At 40.5% G+C, this 16,979-nt stretch overlaps 1 protein-coding gene across 1 annotated transcript; it reads right to left on the bottom strand.

Annotated features, from left to right (window-relative positions):
* Positions 1-319: 319 nt before the first annotated feature.
* Positions 320-2,682, bottom strand: si:dkey-191c17.2 (uncharacterized protein LOC100005628 homolog). Its single transcript, XM_021605856.2, has 2 exons — positions 2,484-2,682; positions 320-2,270 (listed from the first exon to the last, which is right to left on the bottom strand). Exon 2 carries the CDS (start codon positions 2,268-2,270, stop codon positions 1,473-1,475), a length of 798 nt encoding a protein of 265 aa, XP_021461531.2. The 5' UTR covers positions 2,484-2,682; the 3' UTR covers positions 320-1,472.
* Between the last annotated feature and the right edge of the window lie 14,297 nt (positions 2,683-16,979).

The raw sequence follows: 16,979 nt of genomic DNA, 5'->3' as shown, positions 1-16,979 counted from the left end.
TGTGTTTTTATTTGTAAAATAAAGATGCTCATTTGGCACCCTTGTCCAGTAATTTTATTGTACTAAAGGTGGAGGCGAGCACGTTGTAGGTGAGACATTGTTGGGTGCAGAAACTGCAGATATGACCTCGCCAGCAGAGGGACATCACACACTCCTCATTTGCTGTAGCTACTCTGTTTATTTTACTCTTATCTATCCTGATGTATAGTCACTTTACCCTGGCTTCAAATACATATCTACCTCAACTACCTCGTACCTCTGCAGATTGATATGGTACTGGTACTCCCTGAATATAACTCCCATTCTTGTGTATTTTATTTTATTCTTCTTACAATTTATTTTCTACACCAGTTGTATTTGGCACATGTTACATAACATTTTATTTAAAAAAAATGTAGATGTTGCACACAAACACTAGCTACATTACCGAAGATTTTTTTTATGACAACTAGACCAACTAGACCAATCTTTTTTTTTTACTGAATTCAAGCAGTCTCTCACTAGCCAGGTTTCCATCCAAACATTTCATGAGGATGAATTACCTGATGCATGAGAAGTCATTACCTGGCTGATGGTAGTGACACAATTTGTTCGTTCGACATGGTGGGATCTTTTTGTGGTCGGTAAAACTCTTATTACTAATTTATATAACAAGAAAGACTCCGAATACAAGAAAATGAACTGTAGCTTCAAAATTACTAAAACTAGTTAGTACAAGAATAACAGAGCAAAAGACTGCGCATGACCAAGGGCGCTCCGCTCTTAAAGGGGACATCAGTAATTAACAGAACATAACAAACTCACAGGGTGGTGAAAGTGCACTTGATATGCTTGATGCTCCTTTAAATGTAGGTAACCTACCCGTACTGTATCTGTAAGGTGTTGGCTAGAGCGCACGTGCCAAGGCCAGAGTGGGCACGTTTGCTATATAACGACAGTTTGTGACAAAACCCATCAGTTGTGTTGAAAATGCGATCGGAACCCATTTAACTTATATTTTTCATTACTACATAGGAAATGTAACCTCAAAAGGTATTTTTATGTGCCCTATGTCATCATGCACAGACGTTTGTCCACAATAAGTCAGTTTGATGGAAACATCTCTATTGGGAAAGTTTTATTTTATGTAGATTTTAGAATATTCGCATGAAAATCTGTCGCAAATTGGATGTAAACCTAGCTACTGACTTTTTTTTATCCACAGGCATTGCGATAATGATTTCTCGCGCAACACAATAGCAAGTGCATCATGCAACACGTTGATCATCTTGTGCATGCTGTTATCATTCGTAGGTGGGCCTACTAACAACATCCACATGATGGCTTGCATACGGTGAAAATAACAACCTGAACTGTAAAATGGATTAGACACCAACCTAGATAAACATTTAATAATTTGGGTCAATTGTCCTCTTGCCATGAACTTCTGTTTGAAACGCTTAGATAACCATAAACAGTAGCTTGTAACATGGTCAGTTGGGAGATAAGGGCCTTAGGTCAAGCTCTGCAGCCACGTTTTCCATCTTCTCCAGTTCATGGCCAATATGTAAAATGTCTGCCCTCATGGACACCAGTGCAGTTTCATTGTTTGCAGATCCTCCCACGCTGTGGTTCTTCTGCACCACCAGTGTGCAGTCATCACCAGGCAGCTTGTACTCCATCCTCCTGGCCCTTGTCCAGCTGCCATAACTCTGGATCCCTGCCAGCTCCAGGAAGGCCTTCATGGCCTCAGTGCTGCTGCAGCTCTCCTGATCTCTCACTGGGACCCCTAAGCAGTGAGCCAGGTGCTGGATGATGGGAGTGTGGCCAGTCAGCTCCCTGTACTGGGGTGCAGGAGGACAGGGCTGACCCTGGATCTGTCCTATCTCTGGAATAGAAAGGGGGTTGTCCTCACAGCCCTTTGGCCCTTCTGTTTCATCTCTATCCACACATAGCTTCTCTCCCCAGACTGTAGAGGGACATCCAGAGCCAGCAGCCTGACTATCTGGCTCTGGTGGCATATTGTTGGAAGAGTATGGATTGTTACCTATGATCATTCTCCACTGACTGCCCTGTTTGCTTAGCCAGGTCTGCTGAGAAGCCAGGTGGAAGCTCTCTGTGTCGTAGTAATGCTCTCTAAGGGTGACCTCTTCGATACACCATGCCCCCTTCTCCTGCAGCCGTGCCTCGGTCTTCTCTCCCAGCTTGTACTGCAGCTCCACGTTCACCCTGATGGACCCCTGGGGTCCCACCTCTTCACCTGTTCCTGCTAGTGGTCTGTTCAGCAACATCTAGCAAAGCAAGAGCCACACCAAGAGGTTCTGATAAGAGGAATCAGGGGTGCACCATCTCATAGTACAGCACAGATTACATGCCAGTTTTAAGCAGATTCAGTGTATGTTACAAATGGGCAAATATACTGTATATCTTGTGATGGTAGAATTATCATTTTAAGGTATACTGAATTATATTCTGGGTTGATATGGTTACAGAAGTTGTCTTACCTCTACAGCAGAGATTCTCAGCTTGAAGCACGAAGGAGAACCTGTCTGCCGTCCTCAGCTCACACACAGAATGAAGGTTTGTTGTTTTTAACCGTTTGAGCCTCTGCTGCTGGGTGACTAGAACCTAGGACAAATGAGCTAATGGCAGTCATGGCGTTATTAGAGTTTATAGTGAGTCCAAGCCACTGCCTTCTGGTGTTTAGTGTTTATGGATACTGCTTTGGTTGTCATGGAGAGGTCAGCTTAGTGGCCTAGTGGTAGCCTAGTGGTTAGATCATTGGACTAGTAACCAGAAGGTTGCAAAATCAAATCCCTGAACTGACAAGATAAAAATCTGCCGTTCTGCACCTGAACAAGGCAGTTAACCCACTGTTCCTAGGCAGTCATTGAAAATAAGAATTTGTTTTTAACTGCCTAGTTAAATAGAACAGTAATCAGTAACCATGGTAGTGTTTGCCTGAAGTATGCCCCTCCTTTTTAGCTGATGTGTTGACAATGCCACCAGAGGGTGCTAGAGAATGAACATGAATGGCAGTGCCCTGTTGATGTGGAATTGCAGCATACCTGTATGTCAGTACTGTATGCAACTTTACTTACTATGCATTGATTGAGGAGAGCAACAGGAGAGATTTCATGCTATTATCCGCTTGTTGTTTGTGAAGGTGCACAGGACCATGATCAGGAGAGGATCGGTCAGGAAAAACTATATATATATATATATATATATATATTACACTTCAAAGGCAGTATGACAAGGTGAAAGACAACCTGAATGTTGATGCTCTTCATTTCTATATTGATGTCATTGAGTAGCCTATTTAGAGGATATGAGCTTACACTAGAAATGATCTTTGATTTTAAAGTGGTTGCATGTGGATAGACTTACTGCTCTCTTTTCTGTTTGAGTCCAGAGGAGGAGGAGATGGCACTGATTTAAGTATTCAAGATCAGAGACTAGGAAGATTACATCATTTACTATTCACTCGGTACAATACTTATTAAACGGATAGTCCGATTAGTTTTGTACTTCGATTTCCTTTGTTTAGCTTTTAAAATATATGGATGCTGATGGTGAAATGCAGTATCAATTTGTTTCCTAAATAGCAGGATAACATAACCAGAAGCAGCTAAAAACCTGAGTTTGTGGAATCTCATTCACTGAGCATTTGGTTAAGGAGCCATGCTGGCATTGAGCTGTCCCACATTACTCTGACTCTAAGTAACACAAAGTACATTTACTACCAGCAGCCCCTTTTCCTTCTCAGACTCCAGTTGAATGTTCTGTTTAATGTTCTGCAGTGTTATTGCTGCTGGCCCCATAGTGTTAAAATATGCATCTGCAGGGGGAGATATACAGCTGTGCTACAGCTAGAGGCCAATGCAGACAGTGTTAGTGTTTTGTGAGCTTGGGTCCAAATTGTTCATCTGGGAATGAATTGGACTAAAATGGAGTAAATGGCAGGGAGGCCTCCCCACATCTATCATCTGGGTTTAAATGGTTCTCTATCACTTTTACAGCAGTGGGTTTCACAGTTGTCAGCAGTGGATATCCCACAGTTTGTATTCAATAGTTTTCCAGTGTTTAATTGCTAAAAAATGTGTTTCTACTAAGCCTAGTAGTCTTGGGAGTTCATCGTTTTGAAGTGGATAAAGATTTGTATCTTATTTTAGCTTATTGTAGCTTATTTTATTAGTGATGCTCTACTTTTGCCATACCACAAGGCCACATATTATGTAAATGTATTCAATCTTAATTATATGGTTTGAAAATTGAGGCCTATTCTCATCTGAGAGTGCTGACTCCATTCTAACTTTCTTTACCATAGAAGGGTTTGGCAACCCTGAAGATGTGTACAGTAAAAGTATGTTTTTTAATTTGTTTATGCTTTGTTTGGCATTATATTGTGAAATATCATCACTGCTTAGTTACATGTCAGCACCAGTCCATTTGACAGAGTATATTGAACAAAAATATAATCACAACATGTAAAGTATTGATCCCATGTTTCATGAGCTAAAATAAAAGATCCCAGAAATATTCCATATGCACAAAAAGCTTATTTCTCTCAAATTATGTGCAGACATTTGTTTACATCCCTGTAAGTGAGCATTTCTCATTTGCCAAGATAATCCCTCCACCTGACAGGTGTTGCATATCAAGAAGCTGAGTAAACAGCATGATTATTACACAGGTGCACCTTGTGCTGGGGGGGCAATGGAAGGCCACTAAAATGTACAGTTTTGTCACACAACACAATGCCACAGATGTTTTCAAGTTTTGAGGGAGCACGCAATTGGCATGCTGACTGCAGGAATGTCCACCAGAGCTGTTGCCAGATAATTTTATGTTAATTTCTCTACCATAAGCCGCCTCCAACGTTGTTTTAGAAAATTTGGCACTATGTCCAACCGGTCTCACAACCACAGACCACATGACACCATTACCTCCACATCCGGCTTATTCACCTGCGGGATCGTCTGAGACCAGCCACCCTGACAGCTTATGGAACTGAGGTGTATTTATGTCTGTAATAAAGCCCTTTTGTGGGGAAAAACTAATTCTGATTGGCTGGGCCTGGCTCCCCAGTAGGTCGGCCTGGCTGCGCCCCTGCTCAGTCATGTAAAATCGATAGATTAGTGCCTAATACATTTATTTCAATTGTCTGATTTCCTCATATGAACTGAAACTAAAATCAATGACATTGTTGCATGTTGCGTTTATATTTTTGTTCAGTATAGATGTAAATGTTTTTTTAGTCATAGTTGAGGTTGCATACTAAGTCAGTTAATAGATAATAAAATGGATAGTGTCGTAGCAGTAAAAGTTTATCCTGAAATAACACTTTAAATCTCTCTGTGCAGTGAAATATAAGATTAAAACGCATCACACAATGAAAGTCCAGGAAACCCTGTAGTGGTGTGTTATTTAGCTAACAGCTGTGATTTAAATAACCTAAGCACACACTCTGAGTGTGATGTACTGGCCATGGTTGGTCTAAACATTACGTACTGTAAACATTATGTTTGGATCTAACAGACCTGCTCAAGCTAGCTATCCAGGCCTGGGTTACAGTGAATGGCAGTTGTGGTTGGGTCTCCCTATTAGTCACTTACGATTCCATCGTGTTTTTCATTAGATCTCTTTTGTCCAATTTTATTTATGAGATCAGTCTACAAGTCTTTTTTTTATTGTATTATTATTCCAGCTTTCAGCTCAAAGATGAGTAGGCATTATAGACCGACTGTATGTATTGTTATAGTAGCTTAATCAATCATGGAACAACTGGCAGTGTATGTAGCCAGTGTATTATGGAGTTGGATTTATGTTTGGCTGACATTTTAAAATATTTATTTCAGGACCTCAGAGGAACAGTAACTAGTGTTCTAGCAGTTCTTTACACTATACCAGGAGACTAGGAGACTCATATTGACTAAAATGTATGTATTTTCTCTGGGTAATTTGTGACATCTTAATTCAAAACTCATCATCTGGTCATCTGGATTCGACGGGATGGAAAGTGGGACTTCCACTGTTAAAAGTAAAACAATCATATGCTAATTAAGTACATTATATATATATTTTTGATTCAGATGTAGCTTTATGATAAAAATCCTTGATAACCACATAACAGGGGAATAGGCCTACACCTCCCTTCGTATTGAATACCTCATCTTGGTCTGTTTTTATTTACTATCTCTGGATTCTGACTGTGCAGTTTTATAACAATGTTATTGCATATCTCCTGTGGCCCATACTGACGAACTCTCACTGTTAGAGCACAGCATAGCTTTTGTGCCTCCAGTCTTTCATTGGAGAATGTGGCCAAATATGGAAGACATGAAAGGCTAAGTAGTATCCATGCATGAATCCATGCTCTGCTTATCAGTGTTTGAGCTCTGCCCAAGCCTAAGGAGTATAAGAAATAGCCATTGGGCCTAGATGTTAAATTGCGGTTGGCCTTTTCCAGTACAGTATGTTTATGGGTCCTGCTGGTGCAATATATCTGATGGCACTTAATGAAGGGGTTCATTTCTCTGGTTATTCCACTTTGATAGTTGGTGACATTAAAAAGGTGTCTTGATTTCATAAACCTGATGTTAGTACTTTTTCCAGTCACATTTTCCATATTTTTCTGTAAACCACGTTTTATTTGTCATTTTCAGATGTGTACTTGTTGTTGTTCAGTGAAACAGGCATTACTTATGGCCTTCTTAACAGGAGGACTGGTTGTGCTGAAATTATAGGCATGATGCCACCCTCCAATTTTGCCTGTTACATTCTTATTAGACCTCTATTCAGCGCTATTCAATGTGGCTCTATTGGTTCACCCCATTCCTGTCTTTAGTACTCTCTTAAGATGTATATGTATCATCAGTACATGCATGATAACATTGAAGTGGCTGTGAAGGTTTGTGTTAGTACCATAGCAAAGTAGATAGAAAGCATCACCCTAATAGTGATCTACCATGTCATAAATTCATGGAGTTAATATTTTGAGACAATCAGTCATTGATATTGCATGAATGAAAGCTGTAAATGTTAGGTATGAACAAGGAACAAGGGATAGTACTAACAGTATTTCTTCGCCTTTGACAGACAGAGTTATTGCAGCAATGTGCAAAAAAAATCATGAATGGTTCACTGATGTGAATTCACATCTAAAGATATGAGCTCATTCACCACTGGCACATTAAAACATCACTTTGATTTGGATGTTAGGCTGTACAGTTTAAATTAGCTGTTGAATTAAAACCATTGTTTAACCGCTCTGTGTCATCTTTCACGTTTTGCCTGAATTGCCCAAACCCTCACAACCGCAAATATATGTTTGACTGATGTTGGGATGTCACGCAAACCCAAAGATGGAGTGGAATGTTATTGTCCATTTTTTTAGTTAACATGTTATTGTTATTTATTGTTTAACTTTTCTCAGACCATTTCCACAATTACACAAATTCCAACCCCATTGGGAATAGATACTGATGTAGGCTATTAAACGATTTGGAAATGTTAAATCCCATGTCATCATAACCATATGTCAGCTGTGCCCCAGAATCATGTAGCCCACATCACGCCAACCATTTGCACAATACCCTCGTGTAGAAGGGTGGATGACCTCACTTGCTTTCGTAAGAGTGCATTTCAGACTACTTATCATTTTTACATGACAGAATAAGAGGGTAAGATGGAGACGCCTCCATCTCTCCCTCACATTCCATCAGGTAGGCCTAATTTACAACTGTATTATACTGTAATAGAAACACTTTGTCCAAAGGACTGATTTTTGGCTTCTACAGCATCTCTTCCTGTAGATGCATATAGTGATGATGGCTGGTGAATCAATGAATGTGTGACTTGTTGATTTGTTGTCTTAATTTCATGCATAGGCTATTCCATTTCCTGCAAGTCAGTTTATGGCTGATGAGAGACATATTTACAACAAAATGCAAAAATAAATAAAGAGTAATCTCTTAAAACCATCAAGATGAGTTACTTCCTGCTACATTTGTGCTAGGTTTGTAATGGTGTGCTTAGATGTTTCCAGTAAGGCATACAAGTTTTTTTTTTTTTTTTGTTTCAGACAGTATGACCCACAGTCCCCTAACAGTACGACCCTACACTATTAGTCCTCACTGGACCTGTCCAGGTCAGAGCATTTGCCCTTGTCAAATTATAAATGTAGTCCATAAATCTGATTCCGTCTGAAGTTTATGAAGTTTTGCTCAAAAACTGTCTGCATTACCTCAGTGACTGGGTGTAGTAAAAGCTACAGCCCTCCTGGCTCTGTACAGGCTGGGATGGAGAGAACCATGGGCTGCGCGTAAGTTTCCAACACTTCCAGTAAACCCGCAGACCTTCAGCTGTGTGGCACTGCTGTCAAGACCCATAGCACATTCATGTTGTTTCAGTCCCTATTAGCTGCATGCAACCTGCTGGGTTACAGTGTGACAGAAAACAGCAGCACTTTCTGCTCTAAAACTGATACTTTGGACATTGAAATAGGTCAAGAAAAGGGTTCCATACAGGGTCTTACACTGTAGAACTTGTATCCTCTCTTTTTCCACATTCCTGGAATTCATGTGATCATTTTACAAGTGTTATTTCCATTTCGAGGGAGATGTGGTTCATGCGTTTTATTGGACTTGCAACTGTCATGGGAACACTTGTGAAACCGGATTTAGTACAACAATGTGCTCAATGTTAGCAACAGACTAAGAGGTGATTGCAAATTCTTGTGACAAATATATTTGTTTTATCTGTAACATGTCGGTATACCATTGAAAAGGCACCTCTAAAGGGTACAACAAAAGTGTACACTATATCTATGTCCTAACCTCTCTTCTCCTTTTGGTCATCCGGCGTCAGTTAGCATGATTGGGCTAAAGGTAATAGTTCAAGCAGGCACACTGATGACAAAAACAAAGAGTTCCTTCTGACTTTTCTAATACAGGGAAAGCCAGCACAGTGCTACAGACAGGTCACCCTGTGGAAGTTAAAAACGTGGAAAAATACTGACATCATACACCCCCAAAATCTGGAAGGGAACAAACAACTGAAGACAGGAGCTGCACAGAGGTCAATAAATCATTGAGTTTATTGAGGATTTAAGGAAGTGGGATGAAAGCAGAGTCTCAGCATTAGAATTAAATGCACTTTAAACTTGTCATATTTTATTGTGAATGCTTATTCGAAGCCATATAATGCATTAATAGCTGTCTCGTTCTGGAAGGTTGATACTTTTCCTGGAACTGAATGACCTATGCTCTCTTTAATCTCTGTCATTTAGATCTCCAGATAGACTTGGATCGCAAGACATGGTAGGACTGTAAGAGGTTGCTTTCTGCATCACACCCTGCTCTAACTTTTAGAAGAAGTATACGATTGAATTAAACCCGGGACAGAGTTTCCACACAGAAAAGTGCACAGAAGTGGGTTGGAAGAACTTGAAACAGTGGTCATGGCATCAGTTTTTACCCCAGGCTTAAAAGCTATTAGTAGATCTACACATCACCACAATTTGAAGCTCAGTTCCATGGTTTTGGTCTTAGGGAAAGCTGAATTATTCCACATTTGATACCCATGAATGCAATAAACAACTAAGAATATTTAATCTTCAACCAGCTATACTATATTAGCCTATATACTATGTGTGACTCTGTTTCTAAATGTTTCCAATGACTACCACATTGATGATAATACTTCTGTGACAATAATTTGGTTTGGTTTGGATATACATATGGAACAATATATTGGTTAGGTTTTTATTGCAATCACAATTTATTATTATAATTATTCCATCCATGTTGTTTTAAATTGTGTTTTTGCTGACTTGCAGTAAGTCAGTGAAATGTACCATTCTGCTCACTATTCAGCGACATGCTGTATGCCACCTCTATGGGAGAAAGCTCTGCTCCATGTCAAAGCCAGTCTCCTTTTCCCAGGCTGATGTACATTATAGGTTTATTTGGCTATATATGAAAATAAAGGTCAAAGAAATAGACAGTCTCTAATATTACCAGACTATGGCTGAGGAATGTTCTTTACATGGTACAATTAAGAGTGGAATATGGTACCCTTTGGCTTAATTTCAAATTTCTATGTGAAAATAGGCACATGACATCAGAGTACTTTGCAGTAAATGATCTTGGTAAAGTTGTGAGGACTATAGACTTTCTTGACAGAGGCCTCCTTCAACAACTACTGATGCCTGATGCCTCTCAACAATATGCCTATGGGATCACATTGTCCATGCATGTCTCAATCTGTGGTCTCTCTAAATGACCCATAACTGTCTGCCATGCCAGCTTTGACATTTTTATTTGACATTGTGCTGCATTAATGCTTTCAGATTTCATATGGGCATTTCTTTGTTGCATTTTTGGGAAAACATTTAAACATAAGCCTAACTATGTTCTACACCAGTGAAACACCAACAGAACATACCTGTGCTGGTAGATCAATTGCTCCTCCTCCAAACACGACGAGTTGAGTTTTTACCAAAAAGTTATATTTTGGTTTCATCTGACCATATGACATTCTCCCAATCTTCTTCTGGATCATCCAAATGCACTCTAGCAAACTTCAGATGGGCCTGGACATGTCCTGGCTTAAGCAGGGGGACACGTCTGGCACTGCAGGATTTGAGTCCCTGGCGGCGTAGTGTGTTACTGATGGTAGGCTTTGTTACTTTGGTCCCAGCTCTCTGCAGGTCATTCACTAGGTCCCTCCGTGTGGTTCTGGGATTTTTGCTCACCGTTCTTGTGATCATTTTGACCCCACGGGGTGAGATCTTGCGTGGAGCCCCAGATCGAGGGAGATTATCAGTGGTCTTGTATGTCTTCAATTTCCCAATAATTGCTCCCACAGTTGATTTCTTCAAACCAAGCTGCTTACCTATTGCAGATTCAGTCTTCCCAGCCTGGTGCAGGTCTACAATTTTTTTTATGGTGTCCTTTGACAGCTCTTTGAGCTTGGCCATAGTGGAGTTTGGAGTGTGACTGTTTGAGGTTGTGAACAGGTGTCTTTTATACTGATAACAAGTTCAAACAGGTGCCATTAATACAGGTAACGAGTGGAGGACAGAGGAGCCTCTTAAAGAAGAAGTTACAGGTCTGTGAGAGCCAGAAATCTTGCTTGTTTGTAGGTGACCAAATACTTATTTTCCACCATAATTTGCATATAAATTCATAAAAAATCCTACTATGTGATTTTCTTGATTTTTTTTCTCATTTTGTCTGTCATAGTTGAAGTGTACCTATGATGAAAATTACAGGCCTCGCTCATATTTTTAAGTGGGAGAACTTGCACAATTGGTGGCTGACTAAATACTTTTTTGCCCCACTGTAAAGATGGAGCGAGTGATAGAGAGAGAGGAGGGTGCTATAACAAAGTTAGATGATATACTACTGCTGGCAGATTTGAGCAGTGCATAGAGTCAAATGCCTTAAGAACTATATTACATTGTCCTGTGGTTCCACTCCTTATCTTTACTACATGCCCACTGCCCTACAGAGAGTCATCCACTGACACACACCTGCTACATAGCCGTTAGGCCCGAAGCCACAAAGACTAACTGTAGGGATCCATCTTATTAATTCCCTGCCAAAGCCTTTGATGTATGAGGTATTAAGATGTCTTGGAACCTTGACTGCACAGCAATACGAGTCGATCAGCCCAGCCGTCATTATTCAAAAGATGAGGCATTTGAACTGATTCTCTCAGCGTTTCTCTGCTTAGAATGTGTATGTGTGCGGATTCAACACGGCTTTGTCTGGTGGGGAGGAGGAGGAGGTGGGGTTCGGGGCTCTGTCAGCCACATTGACTGGGCTTTTCCATTGTGGTGGTTCATTAGACATACACGGCGGGGACAGCTCACTGGCAGTCAGGCTACACTCACATTCATGTTCATGATTGATACATCTCCATGTACCTTGCTCCTCAGATTTACAGATCCATAAATGGAACTTTGTTACATATGATTTCTCTCCACGAGACACAAGGATGTGAGAATGAACAGACCTGCAGTGACCTGAGCATATGAGTTTCTGCTAACGGTTGAGGAAAATGAATGTACAGTATATAGTTCTGAGAGCCATTCTGGTAGATTCTTGGCTGAGTATGTTGGTTGGTTCTTCACCAGGCTGGCTAGGACTGACTGTGGCTGCTCAACTCTGTGTGAATGAGCAGCTGATTGAGAGCCAGCCCACTGTCAGAGAAGCTTTCCACTCCACCTTGGACAAAGCACAGACCTGGGCATAACCCCTTTCATTCTGAACATCCAACTTCCCTTTGTGGGAATTCTGTTCTGATGGATTTGAAATGATGAAGAGGAATGAAAATTCCAAATGGAAAACATTTTAGTTGATGAGTGCTAAACCATACAGGAACTTCTCACAAAGAAAAGCCACACCAGAGGATCACACAGTTTATTCTCAGTGGCTGCAATCAAGGAAACCCGAATGGAATCTGGGTCATTCTACCAATTAGGTGCCTTTTGAGAAGTTTTACCTGGTAAAAAGAAAAATGTATTTCATCTAATTGTAACATTCATAAAGAGCACATGGTTCAACTTAGTAAAATAACATGTGTTCCCATCTAAAGAGGTTAAATAAAGAAATGACTATAGTAAGTGCATATTAAGTGAAATATAAAGTAAAAGGGTTGACCCTTACAGTGTTGACGATTTCTTCTTTAATCAGCCATAAATCCCCTTGTGACAGGGGGAATTGATTCTTGTTTTATTGAATTAAAGGGCACTTCATTCATTACAATGGGCTTTTAAAATTCAATGTTGGTGCGCAGTTTAGCTAATATATCAAAGGGATGCCATAAGGCACTCTTTTCGTGGAATGACCCATCTCTGTTGATAAATTACTACTGAAATGTGTGTCTGAATTTGAGTCATCGTGAGATGTGCTTAACTTATTTTTCTTTCATAATTAATATAATGTGTTAGCATTCCTGAAGCTAATGTTAGTCATGTCTGTGAGAAATGATCAAAAGACAACTCCCTAAAATTCCTTAATGATTGTCTGGAGGACACTGAGGGGGGAAGGCCAGGAATTCATAAAGCTTCACAAGTGAGTCATCTTTCATAAGTTTCAGATGTATAATTTGCCTATAAAACCAAATGATATGTCTTTGTCTACTTTATTCTGTATGGCTCTAGAGCTTACTTGAGACTTTACTTCAGTTATTTCTAAAGTGTATGGTTATAGATATGGCTCAGTTTGAGCGGACTGTCTTTCTTTTCCCCAGGTTTATTCAACTCCAGCAGAGGGAGTGACAATTTAGACAGTGAATACAGCACAGAGGAATGGCTTTTCCACTTTTCCTAAATGCCTATAATCTAGATGTGTATTTGAATTCGACAGAAATGGAGACTCAAAAGTGGCGGAAAAATGTATGTGACTTACATTGCTTTATGTGTTTGGCTCCTCTCATAACAACACGAGGAGAATCTGGTGCAGCATGCATGGTTTACTGTCCCATTCATTTCATGTGAGCAAGCAGCTGAACCAATTTTCTATTGGAATAAGGCATCAAATCTGCAAATTTGAGAGCCAGTTCAGTGACACTCACTCCTGAATCCTTTTCTTTTTTCATGGTCTTCTAACCAGGAAAAAAAAAGCACAGCTGCTCCCTCTTTCTGTAGCAACCATTAGCATGCTATCTGGCAGTGCTAAAGCCTTTTAGATTATTTTAGGATTAAAAATGGAATCCAACATAGGGGAAACAAGGCCACTGTCTGCCCCACGGCCGTTGTTATTGTTTTTGTTTTGTTGACGAAGCAGAGATGAGGAGCGTTGTGGGGGAAAAAGTGTTGTTCTATTACGCATGCAATGACATCTGAGGGGGGAAAACATTGTTACAAACATGACTAACATTAGCTTTGCAGTAACTTATTTGTTGTTATTATATCGCAAACTGGCGTGGCAGTTTCACCGATAAGGATTCTAACTTTAAAACTAGAATCCTTATTTGGTGACACTGTCATGTCCGTTTGCGATATTACATTTTTACATTTTAGCAGACACCTTTATCCGGAGAAATTAGGGGTGCTTTGCTCATGGGCACGTCAACAGATGTTTCATCTAGTCGGCTCGGGGATTTGATCCGGCGACCTTTCGCTTACTGGCCCAACGCGCTTAAATGTTAGACTACCTGCCGCCCTATTACAAGCAACGAAAAGAGTTGTTGTTTTTTTGTTACGGTGATGCCAGACGCTCCTCTCCGTTTCATCAGAAAAACAAATGCGGACTAGCTCTTTAAAGAGCTGTTCCTAATAAACACTATCAACAAGCTTTTGTTTCAGACACGTCTCATTGGTTGACTGATGGTTCTTTTTTGATACTCCAGTGGTTGCAAAAGGATGTTCAGATGAAAAACATCTGATGGAACCAGATTCATTGCAGTGTTGACATGCTTTTCCTTTCTCTACAGACAGGAAATATCCATCTCCAAAGTTTGTTATACCATTTAAATGTCTTGATGCATTAAATGTCCTCTGTCATACCGTCTTAAAGCTGCAATAAGTCACTTTTTGGGAAACCTGACCAAATGTTCATAAAAATGAGAGTTGTAGATCTGTCATTCCCATGGAAAGCAAATCTAAGAAGCAGTAAATATGTTGCATGTGCACTATTTCTATGCTTCCCATTCTTAAGTTTAGTTTTAACATCTTTTACATTCAGCTTTGTACACCAGCATCAAACAGCTGAAAATACAATGATTCTCTTTGCTTGTTTTATTACATAAAATTAGCTGAACTATTAGAATTTTAGCAACCAGGAAATGGCGGTGCAAGTTTTGCACATTACACCTTTCATGGGGAATAATTTCAGACTGCAATACAAATTACATTTTTCTCTCTCCCCTTCAAGCTCTCTATATTTTCCACCCTGGATTGGAAGTCCCAGGAGCAGTGGAATAAAAGCGCTGTGAGGGGAAGGGACAATGGCATGCCAGAGGTTTTACAGGCTGTCATGTTTCATTCATCATCCCATGGTCCACTGGCCCTGTGGTTGATAAATGCTATATCAAAGACATTGTCTCTATCTCCCCAATCACACGTTGTACACAGGAGGGCAGAGCTGCTAGTGACATCTTCATCGCAGACTGCCTGTAATTATCCTAATCTCCATGGCTCCTGTGGACCCAGGCCCTGCTTGGCTTGGGCTCTCAGACTTACAATCTCTCTCTCTCTCTATGTATGTGTATGGCCTATAATACTAGATCCAAGACACGTGAACATAAACAAGGTAATACAACAGAATATACATTTACAGTTGTGTCTGTACATACAGAAAAACTCTCAAAGAAGCTGCACATTGTTTATTGCAACTGTATAGTGATACATGTTAGCTTTGTTACGTTATATTACAAATATATTTTATGTACAGACAAAATGTGTCGGCTCAATTTACACCAACAATTAATTTATACAGTACATACATTGCTTTGTTGCAAGCAAATGAATACCTGGCCTTACATTTGAGGTTTCATGTCATAAAGTAATATTCAAAAATGTCTGCTGCAGGTAACCATTATATTTTATAGAATATCACTCTACCATCTAGACTTACAGTGCATTCGGAAAGATTTCATACCCCTTGACTTTTTCCACATTTTGTTAAGTTACAGCCTTATTCTAAATAGTTGTTCCTCATCAATCTACACACAATACCCCATAATGACAAAGCAAAAACAGTTTATTTGAATTTTTTGCAAATGTATTTAAAAAACAAACAGAAATACCTTATTTACGTAAGTATTCAAACCCTTTGCTATGAGACTCGAAATTGAGCTCAGGTACATCCTGTTCCCATTGATCAAACAAAGAGATGTTTCTACAACTTGATTGGAGTCCACCTGTGGTAAATTCAATTGATTGGACATGATTTGGAAAGGCACTCATCTGTCTATATAAGGTCCCACAGTTGACAATGCATGTCAGTGCAAAAACCAAGCAATGAGGTCGAAGGAATTGTCCGTAGAGCTCTGAGACAGGATTGTGTCGAGGCACAGGTCTGGGGAAGGGTACCAAAAAATGTCTGCAGCATTGAAGGTCCCCAGAGAACACAGTGGCCTCCATCGTTCTTAAATGGAAGAAGTTTGGAAACATCAAGACTCTTCCTAGAGCTGGCCGCCCGGCTAAACTGAGCAATCAGGGGACAAGGGCCTTGGTCAGGGAGTGACCAACAAACCGATGGTCATTCTGACAGAGTTCCAGAGTTCCTCTGTGAAGATGGGAGAACCTTCCAGAAGGACAACCATCTCTGCAGCACTCCACCAATCAGGCCTTTATGGTAGAGTGGCCAGACGGAAGCCACTCCTCAGTAAAAGGCACGAGCGCTGCTTGGAGTTTGCCAAAAGGCACCTAAAGGACTTCGCTCATAAGAAACAATATTCTCTGGTCTGATGAAACCAAGATTGAACTCTTTGGCCTCAATGCCAAGCGTCATGTCTGGAGGAAACCTGACACCACCCCTACAGTAAAGCATGGTGGTGGCATGCTGTGGGGATGTTTTTCAGCGGAAGGGACTGGGAGACTAGTCAGGATCGAGGGAAAGATGAACGGAGCAAAGTACAGAGAGATCTTTGATGAAAACCTGCTCCAGAGCGCTCAGGACCTCAGACTGGGGCGAAGGTTCACCTTCCAACAGGACAATGACCCTAAGCACACAGCCAAGACAACACAGGAGTGGCTTCGGGACAAGTCTCTGTATGTCCTTGAGTGGCCCAGCCAGAGCCTGGACTTGAGCCTGATCGAACATCTCTGGAGAGACCTGAAAATAGCTGTGCAGCGACGCTCCCCATCCAACCATGACAGAGCTTGAGAGGATCTGCAGAGAAGAATGGGAGAAACTCCCCAAATACAGGTGTTCCAAGCTTGTAGCATCATACCAAAGAAGACAGAAGGCTGTAATCGCTGCCAAAGGGGCTTCAACAAAGTACTGAGTAAAGGGTCTGAATACTTTTGTAAATGTGATATT

Source organism: Oncorhynchus mykiss, chromosome 6, assembly GCF_013265735.2.
Source record: "Oncorhynchus mykiss isolate Arlee chromosome 6, USDA_OmykA_1.1, whole genome shotgun sequence".
Lineage (NCBI taxonomy): Eukaryota > Metazoa > Chordata > Actinopteri > Salmoniformes > Salmonidae > Oncorhynchus > Oncorhynchus mykiss.
Note: the sequence above shows the minus strand (reverse complement) of the source record. Positions and strands in the feature narration are given on the sequence as shown.

Excerpts from the sequence above, each read along its gene's own strand:
- si:dkey-191c17.2 (XM_021605856.2), bottom strand. The coding sequence starts at position 2,270 with ATGTTGCTGAACAGACCACTAGCAGGAACAGGTGAAGAGGTGGGACCC.